General features: G+C 38.8%; 1 protein-coding gene across 3 annotated transcripts in view; it reads left to right on the plus strand.

Annotated features, from left to right (window-relative positions):
* CDC42 (cell division cycle 42) overlaps positions 1-11,576 on the plus strand; it is a 45,922-nt gene extending 34,346 nt beyond the window's left edge. For 2 of the 3 annotated variants that reach the window (XM_032629272.1, XM_032629274.1), the window contains 3 exons: positions 5,042-5,151; positions 5,274-5,471; positions 10,052-11,576. In XM_032629272.1, the coding sequence (XP_032485163.1) occupies positions 5,042-5,151; positions 5,274-5,471; positions 10,052-10,141 (398 nt within the window). In that variant the 3' untranslated portion in view covers positions 10,142-11,576. The remainder of the gene's footprint in view (positions 1-5,041; positions 5,152-5,273; positions 5,472-10,051) is intronic. The other variant, XM_032629273.1, reaches the window with a different exon arrangement.
* Positions 11,577-17,450: the final 5,874 nt, after the last annotated feature.

A 17,450-nucleotide genomic window follows, 5' to 3' on the forward strand; every position in this document is an offset into this window, starting at 1 on the left:
GCTAGATTTGCTCATTGCTGTAGAGGTCTGGACAGAGATAAGACAGCAAAACAGCTGTAACATGCTAGCGACTTGTTCTGCACCACAGTGACTTGTCCTGAATATCATTCATTCAACTAGGGAAGAAAATATTAACACGTTTATTCTGGATAATGAGTTTTTGTTGATACCTCCAATTTAGTCCAACTCAGGCAGTCTTTGCCTTCATCAATTCCATATTTTCATCTCCATTTCTTCTATAGTTAGAAGCTAGGTTCCCCAAAAGATGTACCTGTTTTCAGTCCTGCAATACACACAAAATAGTTTCAGAATTGCTATACCATACCACTGTGAAAAACAAATATGTAAGAAGAGTTCAAGATTTGTTTGCAGTAATTTTTTTCTTTGGTCTAGTAGCATACACAGTTCCTTGTTCAAAAATTACTTGGATTTGTTATCCCCACCCGCCCCCCCAAAGTGTGGCTATGTTATTTGTAATACAGTTGGGTTCATTTATGTTTACATTAAATTTGTTTTTCCCCATTCTCATTTATTTATATATAGTCTTAATTGTTTTCTTAGGTTCAATTTTCAAAAGCTAGCTTCATTTTAAAATTTTAATCATTGTAATCACAGGCAATCATTCCGGGCTTACCATGGTAATAAACAAGAGAAAGGTTGGACTTTGATGCTAGATAGAGCAGTTAGCTAGATAGTTGACAAGTTGCTTAACTGTGTGGGGCTTAATTACCCTGATATGTAAAATGTTTAAAATATTTTCCTTTCAGAGGTGTTGTGAAGATTCAGTGATAGTTTAATAAAGTGTATACATACGTAAAAACTCAGGAGCTGTGTATTTATGATTCACACACTTTACTATTAAAAAAAACCCAGCACAGGGACTGGAATGTGTTTGGTGTACAGCTAATATTATTCTCTTCCTTAGCAGAAGAAGAATATTCAGAACAAGTCATAGTGGTGCACTTTGACCTGGTTTAGCTGATTCTGTTTTTTGTTTGTTGTGTTTTTTAAAAATAAACTCCTTTCATTGAGGTGTTTTCTAGTATCTGGCAACCTTCTGTAGTTACTGATCAATTACATTATCAGGAATGACAACGCTCTCCATAGAGATATTTATAGCTGCTTTGGTCTCTAGTTTAGTGCTACTGTAGAACCTTCCAAAGGCGTTACGACTAAGATTTGAATCTTCAGTAAATTCTGCATTAACATGCAATAGTATAGATTTTTACAGATGTTATACGTAACATGGTAGGAATCAGGTTCCAGAGTGTCCTCATTTATTTTTGGATTTTTTTTCTTTTTCTTTTATGATATAAAAGGAACGGAATTATTTAGGAGTAAGCTCCATAGCACAGAGGAAGCAGGGATCACTAAGTGCCATTAAGTTTTGAGTACTTGGTTGTAGAAAAAATGTTTAGGTTTTAATTTGTAGCGGTAAATTTTGTGAAATGTTTAATTTGTCTTCTTGGGTTTATAATGTCCTACTGGAATTCTCTGAAAGTGTTGTTTTTTAGCAGTATTCTTATTTTTCATACCATGAGATCACTTCAGATTTTTCATATGGACCAGAGCCCTCAGTTCAAACTGACTTAGTTCCTCTTGAATTCAAATTCTGAATATGAGATTGTGAGGAAGAAAAAAACCAGCAACTCATGAGATGTATCCTTGCTTTTTGTCAAGTATTAGAAGTTAAGTGATGAGCTGGTGTACTGTTAGAGTAGATATAATTTAAGACTTGTAGTCAAAACCTGTCTTACGCAGTAGAGTGAAATTTTCTTGATCATGTTGTGTACCTTAAGGTGTGTTAACTGATAGTGCTGCCTCATACTTAGAGGGTAGATTTTACCTGGATAAATTATGCTTGGATATTGAAGAATCTTGCTCATCTAAGGGATCGTGCTCATTCTGTTTCCTTAAATGTAGCAATTGTAGCAAATGTAGATGTAAGGTAGCCTACTTTTTGTTTATCGAACAATTTTAATTCTTTTCTCCTTGGGAAAGGAAAAGATTTATAGCTTTGAGGGCTTGTTCATTGCAAGTAAATGGACAGACCAGTACAGCTTTGGATCTAGTGTTAAGAAAGAATGGCTTGGGCTTCCCTGGTGGCGCAGTGGTTGAGAGTCCGCCTGCTGATGCAGGGGACGCGGGTTTGTGCCCCGGTCCGGGAAGATCCCACATGCCGCGGAGCGGCTGGGCCCGTGAGCCATGGCCGCTGAGCCTGCGCGTCCGGAGCCTGTGCTCCGCAATGGGAGAGGCCACAACAGTGAGAGGCCCCCGTACTGCAAAAAAAAAAAAAAAAAAAAAATGACTGTATTTGTTTTCTGTCACCAGTCCATCTGAATTGAAGGTTGGTTGCATGTAAAACATTGGGCATTTATTTAGATGCCCCTAGTGGTGCTCAGGAATACAGACTTGGATCTGCTTTTGTTGCAGGGGCTGAATGACTAAAAATGAAGCCTTTTCTAGTATGCCAGACTTAATTTTTGTGAAATATATTCCATTTGAATAGGGTCTAGGGCTAAGAAAAGGTGTGTGAACGTCTGTACTTTTTACACAACTTTGGTTAACTGTTTTGTTGTCTTATTTTCTACATTTACTTTTTGTTTTGTTGTTTTATTGGAACTTTGGTTGTGATGCCTCAAAGCTCCCGCTAGCGTTAGAGCTCAGGCAGTTTGAGACAATTGTTAGAGTTTGGCTGATTTTGTTTTCCCCATTCTTTCCTTTCCAAATCCCTTCTATGTCTACAGTTGTACATTATATTAATAATTTAAGAAGTGAGAATTACACATCTTAGTGCATACCTTTGAATTCCTTTGATTCTAACCCTAGCATATTGCTATAGTAAGTATTCAGTAAATGCTAGAGGTACTGATGGTGGTTTTATTGTTTTGTAATATCTGCTGTTTGGACTTCTTCAACCTTTATTCACTTTCCATAGAGTATTATCCTGACAGTCCCTTTATTGTCTACTTATGTATTATTTAAGTGGTAATAAGAATGACATCTTTAATTATCATGTTTTGATAGCTACCCTAAATTCTTGTATTCTCTCTCAATGCTGGCAAAAACAAAACAAAACAAAATCACTGGCATACAAAATATTTAACTTTCCTTTTTTCCCCTTAAAGTTTTTTTTTTTTATTGTGGTAAAATAATATAACATAAAATTTACCATTTTAACCATTTTTAGCATACGGTTCAGTGTCATTAATTACTTACCTATTCTTTTATTTGTTTGTTTTTTGGTTATTTTTTGGCTTTGCGACATGTGGGATCCTAGTTCCCTTACCAGGGATTGCACCTGTGCCATCTGCAGTGAAAGTGCAGAGTCCCAACCACTGGACCACCAGGGAATTCCCTTTTTGTTTTTTTTCTGTTTGTTTGTTTGTTTTTTAGAGCTATTCTTTTAATACATAGGATTGTTGTAGCTCAGTTTTGAAATTGGACTGTTAAATCCTTCCTCTGTGACTCTTCCCTTCCCTTCACAGTTTTGGAAATGTGTATGGATATTTTAAAACACTTTTTATCTGGAAATAATTTCAGACCTACAGAACGGTTGCAAAAATAGTATCAGGAGCCCACATACATCCTTTAACCAAATTTACCAGTTGTTAATGTTTTACCCTATTTGCTGTATTTTTCTCTTCCAACATATTTATACATAATTTTTCCCCCTGAACTATTTGAGAGTAAGTTGCCATTTAGCCTTGAATAAATATGTATTTCCTAAGAGCAGAGACATTTTTGTATAATGGTAATCAACTTAAGGTAATTTAGCATTGATACCATACTCTAATCTAACATCTAAATTCCAGTTTTATCAGTTGATCCATGTTCAGTTTTTTCTGCTTTTAGCATAGGACCATGTATTGCATTTAATTGTCATGTCTCTTTAGTTTCTTATAATTTGGATCAGTTCTTCAGCCCTCCTGCCCCCCCCCCCATTTTTTTGGTCTTTCATGATGTTTTTATTGAATACAGGCCCAGGAATCCTCTCTCCCTCCTCCCCTTATAAAAATGTTCTTCATTTTGGGTTTGGTCTGTTTCCTCATGATTAGATACAAGTTATGCTATTTTGGTTGGAATACTACCTTAGTGATGTCTTTCTCAGGATATAAATGTAGAGGCATATGATACTCATCTGCCACTCATTGGTGATGGCAATCTAGATCACTCAGTCAAGGTGATGTTGTTTCTTCACAATGTAGTTATGTTCTTCCCCTTGTGGTTTATTAATAATCTTTAAGACCATACAAATATTCTCCTTTTCACCAGAGTTTCCTCCATATTGATTTGGCATCCATTGATTCTTGTTGAATTTTTTTCTGTGTGTTTTCACTTTCAGGTAGTGGTCTTACATGTACACATTAACTAAACATGTGAACTTGCTTTGGTAGTCATGGGCAGTGGATTTTGTCAGCTGGGTTTCACTGAGATTTTTCTTCCCTTAGATAGTTTCACTGTGATTGTTTCTTAATCAGATCTGAGTAGATTTGATTTTTAATTATTTCTGTAGCAACAGTTTATTTTTGTTACATTATTGTTTGGTTGCTAGTAGACACAAAGATTGAAAACTACAAATCAGTAACAAAGCAAATAATTAATACATAACAAATTCATTGCTGTTCTAAGGACCTGAAATTTTTTTTTGGTTTTTGGTTTTGCTTTTCTTTACTGATGTGTAGTTGACTTACAATATTATATTAGTTTCAGCTGTATAACAGTTATTTGATATTTTTATATATTACACATCATACAAAGTTATTATAATATTATTGACTGTATTCCCTGTGCTGTACATTACATCCCTGTGACTTATTTTATAACTGATAGTTTGTACCTTTTAACTAGAATTAGCTGAGTGAGAATATTGCTCAAATATTCTATTACAAAGCCATATATTTTGTTAAATAAGTTGCCTTCTTATTAATGATAAGTGTGCTGTTAGCTGCATGCTTAATCTGTTGACTGATTTGTGATTTTAATGCTATGAGGGCACCAAGATTCAGTTGCTGATTTCTCCAGTTTTTTTTCCCCTTAGGGCAAGAGGATTATGACAGATTACGACCGCTGAGTTATCCACAAACAGATGTATTTCTAGTCTGTTTTTCAGTGGTCTCTCCATCCTCATTCGAAAATGTGAAAGAAAAGGTGAGTTAGTCAGATATTCTTGCCCTGAAAAAAAGGTTGTCATAGAACTTCTGTTGATTGTAAATAGCTTTGGAGGCTTGTGGATTAATGCAGGTGTATTTTTTAAAATATCTTTTCTCTAGTGGGTGCCTGAGATAACTCACCACTGTCCAAAGACTCCTTTCTTGCTTGTTGGGACCCAGATTGATCTCAGAGATGACCCCTCTACTATTGAGAAACTTGCCAAGAATAAACAGAAGCCTATCACCCCAGAGACTGCTGAAAAGCTGGCCCGTGACCTGAAGGCTGTCAAGTATGTGGAGTGTTCTGCACTTACACAGGTGAGGACTGTGGAACCCCACGTTTATTTACAGTGGAGTGGTTTCGAGCAGCAGTAGGATTCAGGGCTTATTTCTGACAGTGGTCTGCAGTGCTCAAGAAAGCTGCCCAGGGAGACTGTGACCAGCTTCACAGTATATATTCTTTTGTTAGAGGTCTCTGTTTTTATGGAGAAAATTATTAGTCTCTAAATAAAGCTCTTGTGTTGGTGAGTTCCCACATTTTACTGAATCATTTGTAGTGGTCAGGGATTGTGTTAAAAACAAAAATTAACGGAAAGGTCCAGATTAGCACAAATTTACAAGAGTCTGTGAATGATTCCCCTCCCTCCCCCCAACTTAAAATCTCATCTAAATAAATCTGATTTTTTATCAGTACTGACAATTGATGGTATACTGTTTCTGGGGTAATTCAACTGGGATAGGGAATTGGTTGTAATCATTGAGACTTTCATGTCAGAGAAAGCTACCTAGGCCATTTCTCAAGCATGCCTTTATATAGTGTCACTATTCTTATGTTTTTGGAGGCATTCCTTCTTTATGCAGTTCTCTTTTCTTTCTGAACGATTTAATTGGAACTCTTCTCATAGTTTGATGGGAAACTTCAGATTCTGAGGACGGGGAGCAGTGTTAGGGTATTTAGAGTGAGAGTTATAAGTGACCTGTGTGATTTCATTTTCTCTACCTTCATGGTATCACCAACCAGTTCTCCCCTCTGAGTACTGTTCTGGGGACCAAAGGAAAATATTATGTAAATAATTAGCACAGAACTCTTTTATTCTACTTTGACATTTGAACAATGAGCAAACACGTCTAATTAAAATAAGGCAAGACTGAAGGGTGGAGATTTCTTATAATTACATGATTCACATATTTCTCATGCTACTTTTTCAGGTAATTTTTCTTTTTTATGAAGTTTGAAAAAAAACATGTACTAGGTATTTAGTATGTAGCATGTAGACATAATTTAATAATCTCCAGTTTAACCCTGGGTTGGATGTGCAAAGATAAAATTTTTGTTCTTAGCTGGATATTTCACAGGATGACTTAAAGGGCTAATTTCTTCTCCCAAACCCAGTTTTCCTTGGCAGTTTAGTTCTGTTGTATTGCTATTGCAGATATGTAAAAGTTGAGAAGATTTTACATCTTCTCACATGTAGCACTAACTGAGATTTTTTTAAATGCCTGATGCTTTTGTGTTTTGATACCATCCCCAGAAAAGTGTGTGTGTGTGTGTGTGTGTGTGTGTGTGTGTGTGTGTGTGTAACATTTGAGTCAGATAGCTGTTACATATCCCCATTCTCTAAATACAGGTTGCTTTGGGGGGAAATGGAGGCAAGTAGGCCATGTGGACCCAATTTTAGGTCACTAGTGAAGCTTAGAGAATTGGATGCTTCCATATAAAGTTTTTTACAGTATGAAAAGGTTTATATAGTAAGTCACTTTCCAGAGAACAGAAATTTGAAAAGGTCTTAGCAACTACATTTTTCTTACCAGATTTTGAAGTTTGGAGAAATCAAAAGAGAAGATAGAAAATGGGGTCCCTGGGTACTGTTTGGGAGCTGTAATTTTTTAGGATTCCAGATTCTGTTTGTTGGTTCCTTTAAAACTGAGCTTTTAATATAATCAGATAGTGTGATTAAAGCAGGGGTTAGTTTTGTCTTGTAGGGGATTAATTGATCTTTGTCAATAAGCAAGAAAGTATTTGCTTCTTATTAAGGGATGCCCTGGTTTCTGATTGTCGTCCTCCTCTATTTTCCCTTATAAAATTTATTTTTCTTTCTTCTTCCCTCCTTCCTTTTATGTTTGACAACCAGAGTTTGCTCCTAGATGTGTAGAAAGAATTTCAGAGGAACTTTAACTTTCGTCATTTCTACTTTGTAAAAGACACAGAAGGAAGGAAACTGTTTAACCTCTTTGCCTCTTTCCAAGTGCTTACTGTTATTTCTCATTTATTTTGTCCCTAGTGGAATGTGTGAGTGCCAGTTCTGAGGCTTCTGTGGTGGGGGGAGGGCAAGGTGGGGGCGGCTGGGGTAATCTGGGCCTGGCGCTCCTTATCGGAGCCGTGCTCTGGGGCTTTGGGGAAAGGTTTTACTTGGGATCCAACTGACCTAAAGAACATGTGGAACTTCTTTGGGAGGTATATCTGTGGCTTCAGATTTAGGTGAGTTTAGGTGAGTCTGTAGACCTGGTACCAGTACTACTGAGTCGCACTGTCACGCTGGAGTTCTGGCTGAGGTGTAAGTGTATTTCTGCATCTTAATCCCTGTAGATCTGAGAATATTCTTTGTTTTTCACTCCATGCTTTATGCTCTGATAACCATGCGGACATCTAAAAGCATTGGACTGCTTGCTAAAACTCATTCTAGGACCCTGTTCTTTGTTTTCCTGTTGGGTGGTGGTTACTTGCTCTAATAACATTACTGAATAACTGAGGTGTATGCTGTTTCTAGAGTCTGTTGTTTAAACTTCTCCCAGTTGGTACTGCTGAACAATTAACACTTTTTCTAAGTGTCTGAACCTTTTGTTCTGGGAAACTGGTTTACTCTGAAATCCTGATTAATCCCATCCAGATATGTCATTGGATCTAGAAACATGTAGCATGCCTGTTAGCTTGCTATTTGTGTCCTTCAGTTATTCAGGGGATGAATTCACAGAAGCCTGAAATTGTAGTAGGTGTAGTTCCAAAATGTGTGTGCCATTCTTATCATTAGAAGTACTAGGGAATTCTGCAAGGCCTAATTATTCACTGCATGTATCTCGTGCTTACATGTCCATTCCTCTCCTCTGGCATTATTTTCATTAAAATGTTGTAAGTTAGATTTCAAAGTGTGATTGTTATAGAAGTCAACATATGGCATTTTCACAGAAATTGCTTTCTTGCTCAGTTAACCTTTTTTGAGGTAAGAAATTTGTTCTGTTATTTACTGTGTTGCTAATGGGCTTAAGATCTAGCTTTCTGGCAGTTATTTTTCTTAAGGCACACTGCTTCTGTGAATTCAGCCCAGTTAATCCAGACTGCTGTTGTATCTGCTGGTCTTTCTAATCCTCTAACCTGGCTGCTATTCTCTCTCCTCCCCTCTGTCTTGTAGAGAGGTCTGAAGAATGTGTTTGATGAGGCTATCCTAGCTGCCCTCGAGCCTCCGGAAACTCAACCCAAAAGGAAGTGCTGTATATTCTAAACTGTTTTCTCCTTCCCCTCTTTGCTGCTGCTTCCTGTCCCACTACTGTAGAAAGATCGTTTAAAAACAAAGGAATAAAACCATCCTGTTTGAAAGCCTCTGCGTCTTTTTACTCACCACCTTAGAGCAACCTCTGTATTAGTTTTTGATCAAGAATGCAATATCTTATAGAATATTTTTTGTGATCAGTAGTCAAGTTGGACTTGTTTAACTTTCTGCTGCTTGAGTTGCCTGATGCTCAGAGCTGTTTGGTTTGGATTACTATTGCAAAAGGGAACTTGGTCTGGCATTAAGAATGTCCTCTTGGGGAAAATAAGAAGAGTTTAACACTTCTAGATCTTAGTTCTAGATGGAGAAAATAACACAAACATCATTTTACTCTTACGATCAATTGTTAATTGTAATTGCATGACAAAATTTATGGAAAAAGGGTGACCTGCTAGTACAGTGTAATGGGGAAGGGAGGATTCTTTTCTGATTTTCCTTTGTGTAGTGAAACTTTGTGTTGCTATTGCTTTGGCTGTCTGTGCTGTAGTGGAGTATTTGTCAGTCTGGGTGGGAAAGATAATTGATGTACCTGCTACCTGCTACTATGAGATCATTTGTTACATTATCTTTAAAGAGTAGCATCCATTTTAACAGTTGACTTAAGGTTTGTTAATGTTGAGATGTAAAGCTGCCATCTTTATATTTTCCTGCTTCTGATTTTACTGTTGTGAGGGAAACATACAATTATGGTTACCTTCAAATTTTGAAATTAAAAATATACAATTGTTTGTATAAATGCCTGATGAAACTTTATTCCTGTTGCACTGACTGGCTCTAGTTTTACATATGTATCAGGTACCCACATTTTTGCTTCCTTGAATCCCCTTGGCTCTAATTGGTGGGATAAAGGGAGTTTAGAGTGACTATTTTTGATGCAGCTACTGTAATCGCTCTCTCCATCTTTGCCTGCGCCTTCCATATGATAAGGATGCCACTGCCCGGTGCCCAGCCTCTCAGTCCTGTTCCATATCCAGCTGTTTCATTTGAATGCAGAGCTGCTTACTTGTTTTTATGTAAAATGTTCCAGCAGCATATTACAAAACTCATATTGAATGAGCAAATGACATGTGCTTGTTTGCTTCTTGTGACATACATTGGTCTGCAAAAAGCTTTCTCAAAGGACCACTGTCTCACTCATGAATATCTGCTCCTCTGCTCCTGAATTGCTGGATCCTTCCAGTGCCCTGCCTGGACAAAACTTGGTGAAGTGAGATGATTGTGTTGAGATTCAGGGTTGTTTGTAAGGTTTCGTTATTTGCCAACTCCTGGGGGTTTGAATGTTTTAAATTTGATCTTCAACTGTATTATACTGAATATCAGACTGCCCATTTTTTTCTTTCTACCCCTTTTCAGAAAGGCCTGAAGAATGTATTTGATGAAGCAATATTGGCTGCCCTGGAGCCTCCAGAACCGAAGAAGAGCCGCAGGTGTGTGCTGCTATGAACGTCTCTCCAGAGCCCTTTCTGCACAGCTGGTGTCGGCATCATACTAAAAGCAATGTTTAAATCAAACTAAAGATTAAAAATTAAAATTCGTTTTTGCAATAATGACAAATGCCCTGCACCTACCCACATGCACTCGTGTGAGACAAGGCCCATAGGTATGGCCCCCTTCCCCCTCTCAGTACTAGTTAATTTTGAGTAATTGTGTATTGTCAGAAAAGTGATCAGTACTAGTTTTTGTTTTGTTGTTTCAAAAAAATTATTATTATTTTTTTTTGTTTAAAAGCAAGGCATGCTTGTGATGACTCTGTAACAGACTAATTTGGTTGTTGAAGCTGTTTCCGGGTTCCACTCTGGCGAGTAATCTGGGATATCTAGTTTTCCTTTTTCTTTTCTTTTTTTTTGGGGGGCGGGGGAGTGTGTGTGGGATTTGTTTTTATTTAGTCATGTTTTTTTAATTCATTAACCATTGGACAGCCCTTAAGGGGAGGAGGATAGATTGATTCCACATTCCACTTCCTAGATCTAGTTTAGAAAACGTGTTCCCCACCTGGTGCTCTTAGGAAGGAGTATAGTAAACGCCTCATTTAATAATATACTCCTTTTTGAAAGTTGCCTTTTCTCTCCACCCTTGAGTAGGTCCAGTATTTGATGAAACTCGTGAAAGTGGGTGGAACCTGTCTTGCCCCTCCTCTTTTCTAGGATGCACTATATATGTGACTGTGACTCTCAAGGAAATTTGTTTGCCATTTGCTGATATTTTTTGAAGTTAATTTCTAACTTCTTTCACTGATAAATGAAGAAAAGTATTGCACCTTTTGAAATACACCAAATGGATTGAGTACGTAATTAAAAAACATTTTTTTTCCCTGTCAGTCATTGTCTTAATATGCTTAGCATAGATGTGCAGCTTAATAGTGTATAATACAGTGTTCCTAGAACACAGCTGAAGACCTGGTATATAGAGGAAATCCGAGGGGTGGTGCTAGAAGACAGATGTCTACGGGATGATTCACATCCTCTTTCAAGTTATGAGGATGGAGACCTGCTTCATTAAGAAGCTGGGGGTGGGGTGGGTTAGGGTGGGGGTGGGGAGAACATTTAACAACATGGAGACCAGTCAGGGAAATCCCCTTATTTCTGTTTTGCATATGAGGAACGCTAGAGCAGCCAGGTGAGGCTCTCTAGTTTAATAAAAATCCTGGGGAGAGTCTTATGAAGACTCTTCATAAGTGTTAATAGGGATTTTATCAGCTTATTTTGGTTGCAGTTTCCAAGTCTTAAAAATGTTAGGTAATCTTCCCCACCTTCCCCAAATCCTACTTCTTGTAGATTTCATTAGTGTTGAACCAATGCTTTCTCATGTCTGAATTCTTTGTATATGCATTCTTTTCAGATGTATTAAACAAACAAACAAAAAAACCCATTACAAGTCAGCCTGGGGGTTGTTCTTTTCCCTCCGCCTCTTAATTTTTAGATATTTAGGAATGGGAACTTGACTCTTATTGATATCAATTTCTAACAGATTTCAAGATAAAGATTTAGAGCACAAAGATTTAATGTACTTTGTTTTGTGGAATTCAGTTTGAGATTTTTTTTTCCCCTCACATTCAGGTTTGTGCCTTCTCCCCTAAGTTTGGCAGGTAGCCTACAGACTCCTCTTTAATACCAAGTGGGTTCGTAACAGTTCTTAGTGAAGAAATGTTCTGGAAGCTCACTGCTCATGTTTTTGGAAGGAAATGGCAGCATACTTCCAAATCCATCCATCAGTTGGAAAGCAGCCATTTTTCTCCAAGTTTTCTGTATCAGTGGTTTTCAAACTTTGCTGCTTTAGTAGAGTGGAGCTTGAGCAGTGGGTTATTTAAAAGCTTTCCAGGTATTTACATTATGCAGCCAAGTTTGAGAACCACTGCTCCTAGGTTGTTAACCTCAAACTGCTTCTATAAGATTCCAGATTCTGTGCTTTGAATCTGAATATGGGACACATTTTCTGTAGGTGACAAGAATGATTCATTTCCCTTAAGGGCATTATACTGATCTGTATGAGAGTCTTAGAAACTAAGGACTGTTAATCCAGTTAATAAGGTTGATACAATGTATAGCCTCATTCTGATAGTTTTCTATATGGAGTCATGTTTGACTTGATTCCATTCTGTGCTAGAACTAAGCTGGGCTGATTGGGAATGGGTTAAGAAGAGGCAAATCTAAGCTTTGCTGTTTTAATGAATGTATCTTATTCCTTGTTGACCATACCAGGGAGAGACACCTGGATCATGTTATGAGACTGAGGGGAGCAGAAACTGTGTGTGTGTATCCCTAGTTCTTAGTACAGTGGCATATAGGTCCATCCTGATTATTGCTGTAGCCCTGGCCTAGAGCAGTGTTTGACACATAAGAAATGGCTCTAAAAATAGTCATTGGATGGGTACATGTTTTCAAGAATGAATAAATGAAATAAAGCAGGTTACATGGTTGTGTTGATGAATTATCCACACGTCAGAAGAGCAATGGTGACAAGAGGATTGATTGAAGCTAACATTGTTTTCTAATTAAATATCTTCAATTTGATTTACACATATCAGATGAACATGGGTGGCATATGGATGAAGCTAACATTGTTTTCTGTTTAAATATTGTTTTCTATTTGACTTAACAGACTTGTCTGTTATCTTTGGCTTAGTGAGTGATACTGCCCAGGGAGTGTGATCTAGGGATTGGAAAAGCGCTATTTTGAAACAGGCCTTAGCAGACTTAGCTTATGGCAAAATTTACAGTATCTAGGCTAATACAACACCAGTACATCACTGTTTTTCTAAAATACCAATGTTTTACTGAAGGTCTTAGAAATAGGCATCCTTTGAGCTGGATTTTTTTTTTTCTTTTTCTTTTTGGCTGTGCCATGTGGATTGTGGCATCTTAGTTCCCCGACCAGGGATTAAACCCAGGCCCCCAACAGTGAAAGAGCCGGGTTCTAACCACTGGACTGCCAGGGAATTCCCTTTCAGTTGGATTTTATGCCAGTAGAGGGAATATATTCTAAGGGGAAGAGAGGATTGATTGTGGAATCTAAGAAATGATTGCAATATTTCCTTTATTCTGAGGTGTATTTTTCCTTTTTTGGGGGGCTCATTTTCATAGTATGATCAGAATACCTCTTAAAATTTGTGTATACATTTAATGTAGTGGTGCTTTTTTTTTTTGGTTCCGAAAAACTGTTGTTAAATCATTGGTGTCTTATTGGTATCTTCATAATACCTTCATAGAATGGATAAAATAATACTTTTTCTTCATTATTAGGTTTGGACTATTTTCTTTTTTTCCTTCTCCCATTTTGATGTTGTTAGTGGTTATTGGGGTGCTGAGTGCTAAGAAACTGGTATACGAGGACCCTGCTTCTTGAGGTTTGGAACTTAGCCTCCGCTGGGTACAGCTAACATACACTACAAATTTGGTATATAACAGTCTGGGGAAGGGACGGTATTTCACCAAGAAGTAGCAACTCCATTATCTTTCAGAAAGGGCTGAGCTCTTCATGGTTAGTGTATCTGAATAATATGTGAGGGGAGTATCTTTAAATCACATTCCTAATTTAGCTCTCATTGTTTTCTGTAAGACTTACCGAGGTTCCCCGAACTTCAGAGCATGGTGATTTAACTACATAGCTCAACAGAAGACCTCATCTTAATATTTTCTTTCCAGGGCTGTTACAATACTTTATGTATTACTTTGAGTTTTTTCTGAAGAGCCCCTCCTCTTTTTTAAAAGCATTTTATTAGCTATTGCTACAGTAATGTTGCATTACAAACCACCCTGACGCTCAAGCGGCTTACTCCAACAAGCATTTATTTTTCTCGCTGAGGGGTCAGTTGGGCTTTGCCTCCAGGCTTCAGATTAGGCTCAGGTTGGCTTCATGTTTCTCATTCTGGAGCCTGGCTCCAGAGAGCAGTGCCTTCCTGAGAGGACTTAATGTGGTGAGCCAAAGGGGGTACAAGGTCAAGCACATTTGAAATTTCTCACGTTCCATTGCCCAGAGGATTACACATAGCCAAGCCCAAAGTCTGCCACTCATATATTCATTCCCTCATATTTAGTAAATTCAAAAATAGGTTTGAGTTCATTTTAAAAAAGGAAAATAGGGCTTCCCTGGTGGCGCGGTGGTTGAGAGTCCGCCTGCCGATGCAGGGGACGCGGGTTCGTGCCCCGGTCCGGGAAGATCCTACATGCTGCGGAGCGGCTGGGCCCGTGAGCCGTGGCCGCTGAGCCTGCGAGTCCGGAGCCTGTGCTCCGCAACGGGAGAGGCCACAACAGTGAGAGGCCAGCGTACCGTAAAAAAAAAAAAAAAAAAAAAAAAAAAGGAAAATAATGGAGATAGGGTCTGGGCATCACAATTTTTTTCAAATTATTTTTTGTAGGAGCATCACTTCTTTTTTGTGTGTGTGTGTATGTGTTACCCGGGCCTCTCACTGTTGTGGCCTCTCCCATTGCGGAGCACAGGCTCAGTGGCCATGGCCTATGGGCCCAGCCGCACCGCAGCGTGTGGGATCTTCCCGGACCGGGGCATGAACCCGCGTCTCCTGCATCGGCAGGCGGACTCCCAACCACTGCACCACCAGGAAAGCCCAGAGTATCACTTCTTTAAAGCTCATCAGATATTTTAATATACCCCCAGGTTTGAAAACTGTGGCACTACGTGATCTCTTAAGGTTTCATTTATGTCTGACATGAATTTTAGAGTAATTTTGGGCTACAAATCTTTACAGCATTTTTCCTTTGAGGAGGAGGTTTTCCAAAGCAGCATTCAGTTCTTACCCTTAATCAGAAAGAGGGTTTACAAAATTCATAGTCATATGGTTTTATTGGGCTGGCACTGAGATAGTTTGGGCAGTCACCTAAGTAATTAAATTACTTAGCAATTTGAGAAGGGGGCAGGTATTTGAGTTGTAGAGTTCAGCTAAGGTTTTCTAAGTCAAAGCTAGAATGTAGAGGAAGGCTGTATTTCCCTGATAACTTCAAGACAAGTGTACTATACAGATTTCACTGGAGATGGATATCCTTTTCACTCGTCCCAGGAATATTCTAATTCATCTGCAGAGAGTACACAGGTCCAAATTCCAAAGTGTAAGTGCTAGAAATGAGTATGAAATTGAAGTTATTCCAACAGACTAAATTGGACTTCTAGGAGATGAAATCTCTTGCTAAGTTAAAAACAAGGTCACTTTGTTTCTCTGCTGCAGATCCCTAACACCACACACACCCTGGTTATTTTTCAGACCTTTGGGCAGGGTGTGAGCCAGTGTCACGTGGCTTTATTTCCTCCTCTTTCTCGTCAGTGAGTATAGTTCCAGGTGGATTGATTTTTTTTTTTGAAGTCTGACTAAACAGATAGTTGCTTCGTTGTATTAGCCTCATACTGATGCATTAATATTTGATTGGATAGGGTCTTAGTTTCTGTGTCTTGGTTTGTGGTTTAGCTGTAGTTGATGCAGTCATGTGATCAGTCTTCTCAGAGGCAGGAACTGGAGCAGAGGACCTGTGTGGTTTTGCAAATGTTCAGTGCTTTTGAGCCATAAGCTCTGAACTGGAAATTCTTAACTCCGTGATAATGGGCTATTGGGTATTGGGGCATACCCTCACAAAAGTGGGGAAACTTGTGCCTGTATCGAGCAATCTCTTTCTTCTTTTAAACAATTTATTGAGCTACTTTTTAAAAAAAATAGATTTCTATATTTTATAATTTATTTTTGGCTGTGTTGCGTCTTCGTTGCTGTGCACGGGCTTTCTCAAGTTGTGGCGAGCAGGGGCTACTCTTCGTTGCTGTGCATGGGCTTCTCATTGCAGTGGCTTCTCTTGTTGCAGAGCACGGGCTCTAGGCGCACAGGGTTCAGTAGTTGTGGCATGCGGGCTCAGCAGTGGTGGTCGTGGGCTCTAGAGCTCAGGATTGAGCTAGTTTGAAATCCGGCCCCACTGTTCTCTCTTTCCCAATGAGCTAGCCCATGAACTTCTTGGACTGTTGAGATTACCTCCACCTAGTGGTGAATCTAAGTTAGAACTGCCAGTTGACTCCGGGGTGCTCTTTATCTAATATCTGAACACCACTCTTTATGTGGGTGTTTTGTTTGTATGTTTTTGTTTTATTTATTTATTTGTTGTGGTTTTTTTTTGGCCACACTGTGCGGCATGGGGGATCTTAGTTCCCTCACCGGGGATCAAACCCGTGCCCCCTGCAGTGGAAGCGTGGAGCCCTAACCACTGGACTGCCAGGGGATTCCCTATGTGGGGTCTTGATGGCAGAGGGTAGGGAGAAGGTGGTGAGGCAGAAAGGAATATTGGCTGAGCGAATTCACTTGTGGACTAGGGGGATTTCTGAATTATCTAGGAGAGGTTAAGAGTCAGAGAATTTGTAGTCAGTCAAAATATAAAAATCCAATGTGCTGTAGGGAAATAATTGCCCCAAGTTATAACTCTGGCCTTATTAGCTGTGTGATCTTGGATAAGTCAGTGAATGTCTCTAAGCTACACTTGCTTCATCTGTAAATAGGAATAATGCTAATTTCTACGTCTTGGGGGTGAGTGTGAGGATTAAATGGTATCATATATGTGAACATGTTTTGTAAACAAAGAACTGCAATGCAAATATTAACAGCTACCAGATTTGCTTTGCAATGGGAAGAATTTAGGTTTGTGTGAGGAAGTACTTACTAATATCATTGTGACATGCTACTGGGTGTATTTGGAGATTTTGTGTTTTAGTAATTATAGGAGTACAGATTCACCATTTATAGAGCTAGGATGGTAGACCTCAAGGTAGTTCAGAGCTTTCTTTAAGAAGAACCCAAGACCCAGAGATGGGGTTTCTCCCAAGCTTTTTAATTTCATAGAAGTACTTCATGTGCATAGTACGTTGTATCCAAAGAGCTTTAGATGCCTCATCTCTGAAATTGCTTTCTTTCTAGAACCCCTGGGAGGCAGGGAAACAAAAAAACCCTCTGAAGATCAGGTCAGCTGTGCAGTTTCCCCTGTGTCCCAGAATTACCAGGACTGTTGTCTCAGGTTGGCCAAATCCCTGAAGCTAGCATGAGGATCTTGCTGGTCCGAGCCAGTTTGTGAACATCAAGGGATAAGAACTGTTCAGAAAACATTATTATGTTAAGAACCACAAACCTCTCCACTGCTTTTGTTTTGTGCAATGTCAATTTTACATGTTTATTTAGTACTAAGAGGCCCTCTGTTAGATAGCAAGGTGGATGAGAATGGTTCTAATAAGACTGAAAGTAAGGGAGGGTAACAGAACATACCAGGAAGAAAAGTCC

The sequence above is a fragment of the Phocoena sinus genome, chromosome 1 (genome assembly GCF_008692025.1).
Source record: "Phocoena sinus isolate mPhoSin1 chromosome 1, mPhoSin1.pri, whole genome shotgun sequence".
NCBI classification, from domain to species: Eukaryota; Metazoa; Chordata; class Mammalia; order Artiodactyla; family Phocoenidae; genus Phocoena; species Phocoena sinus.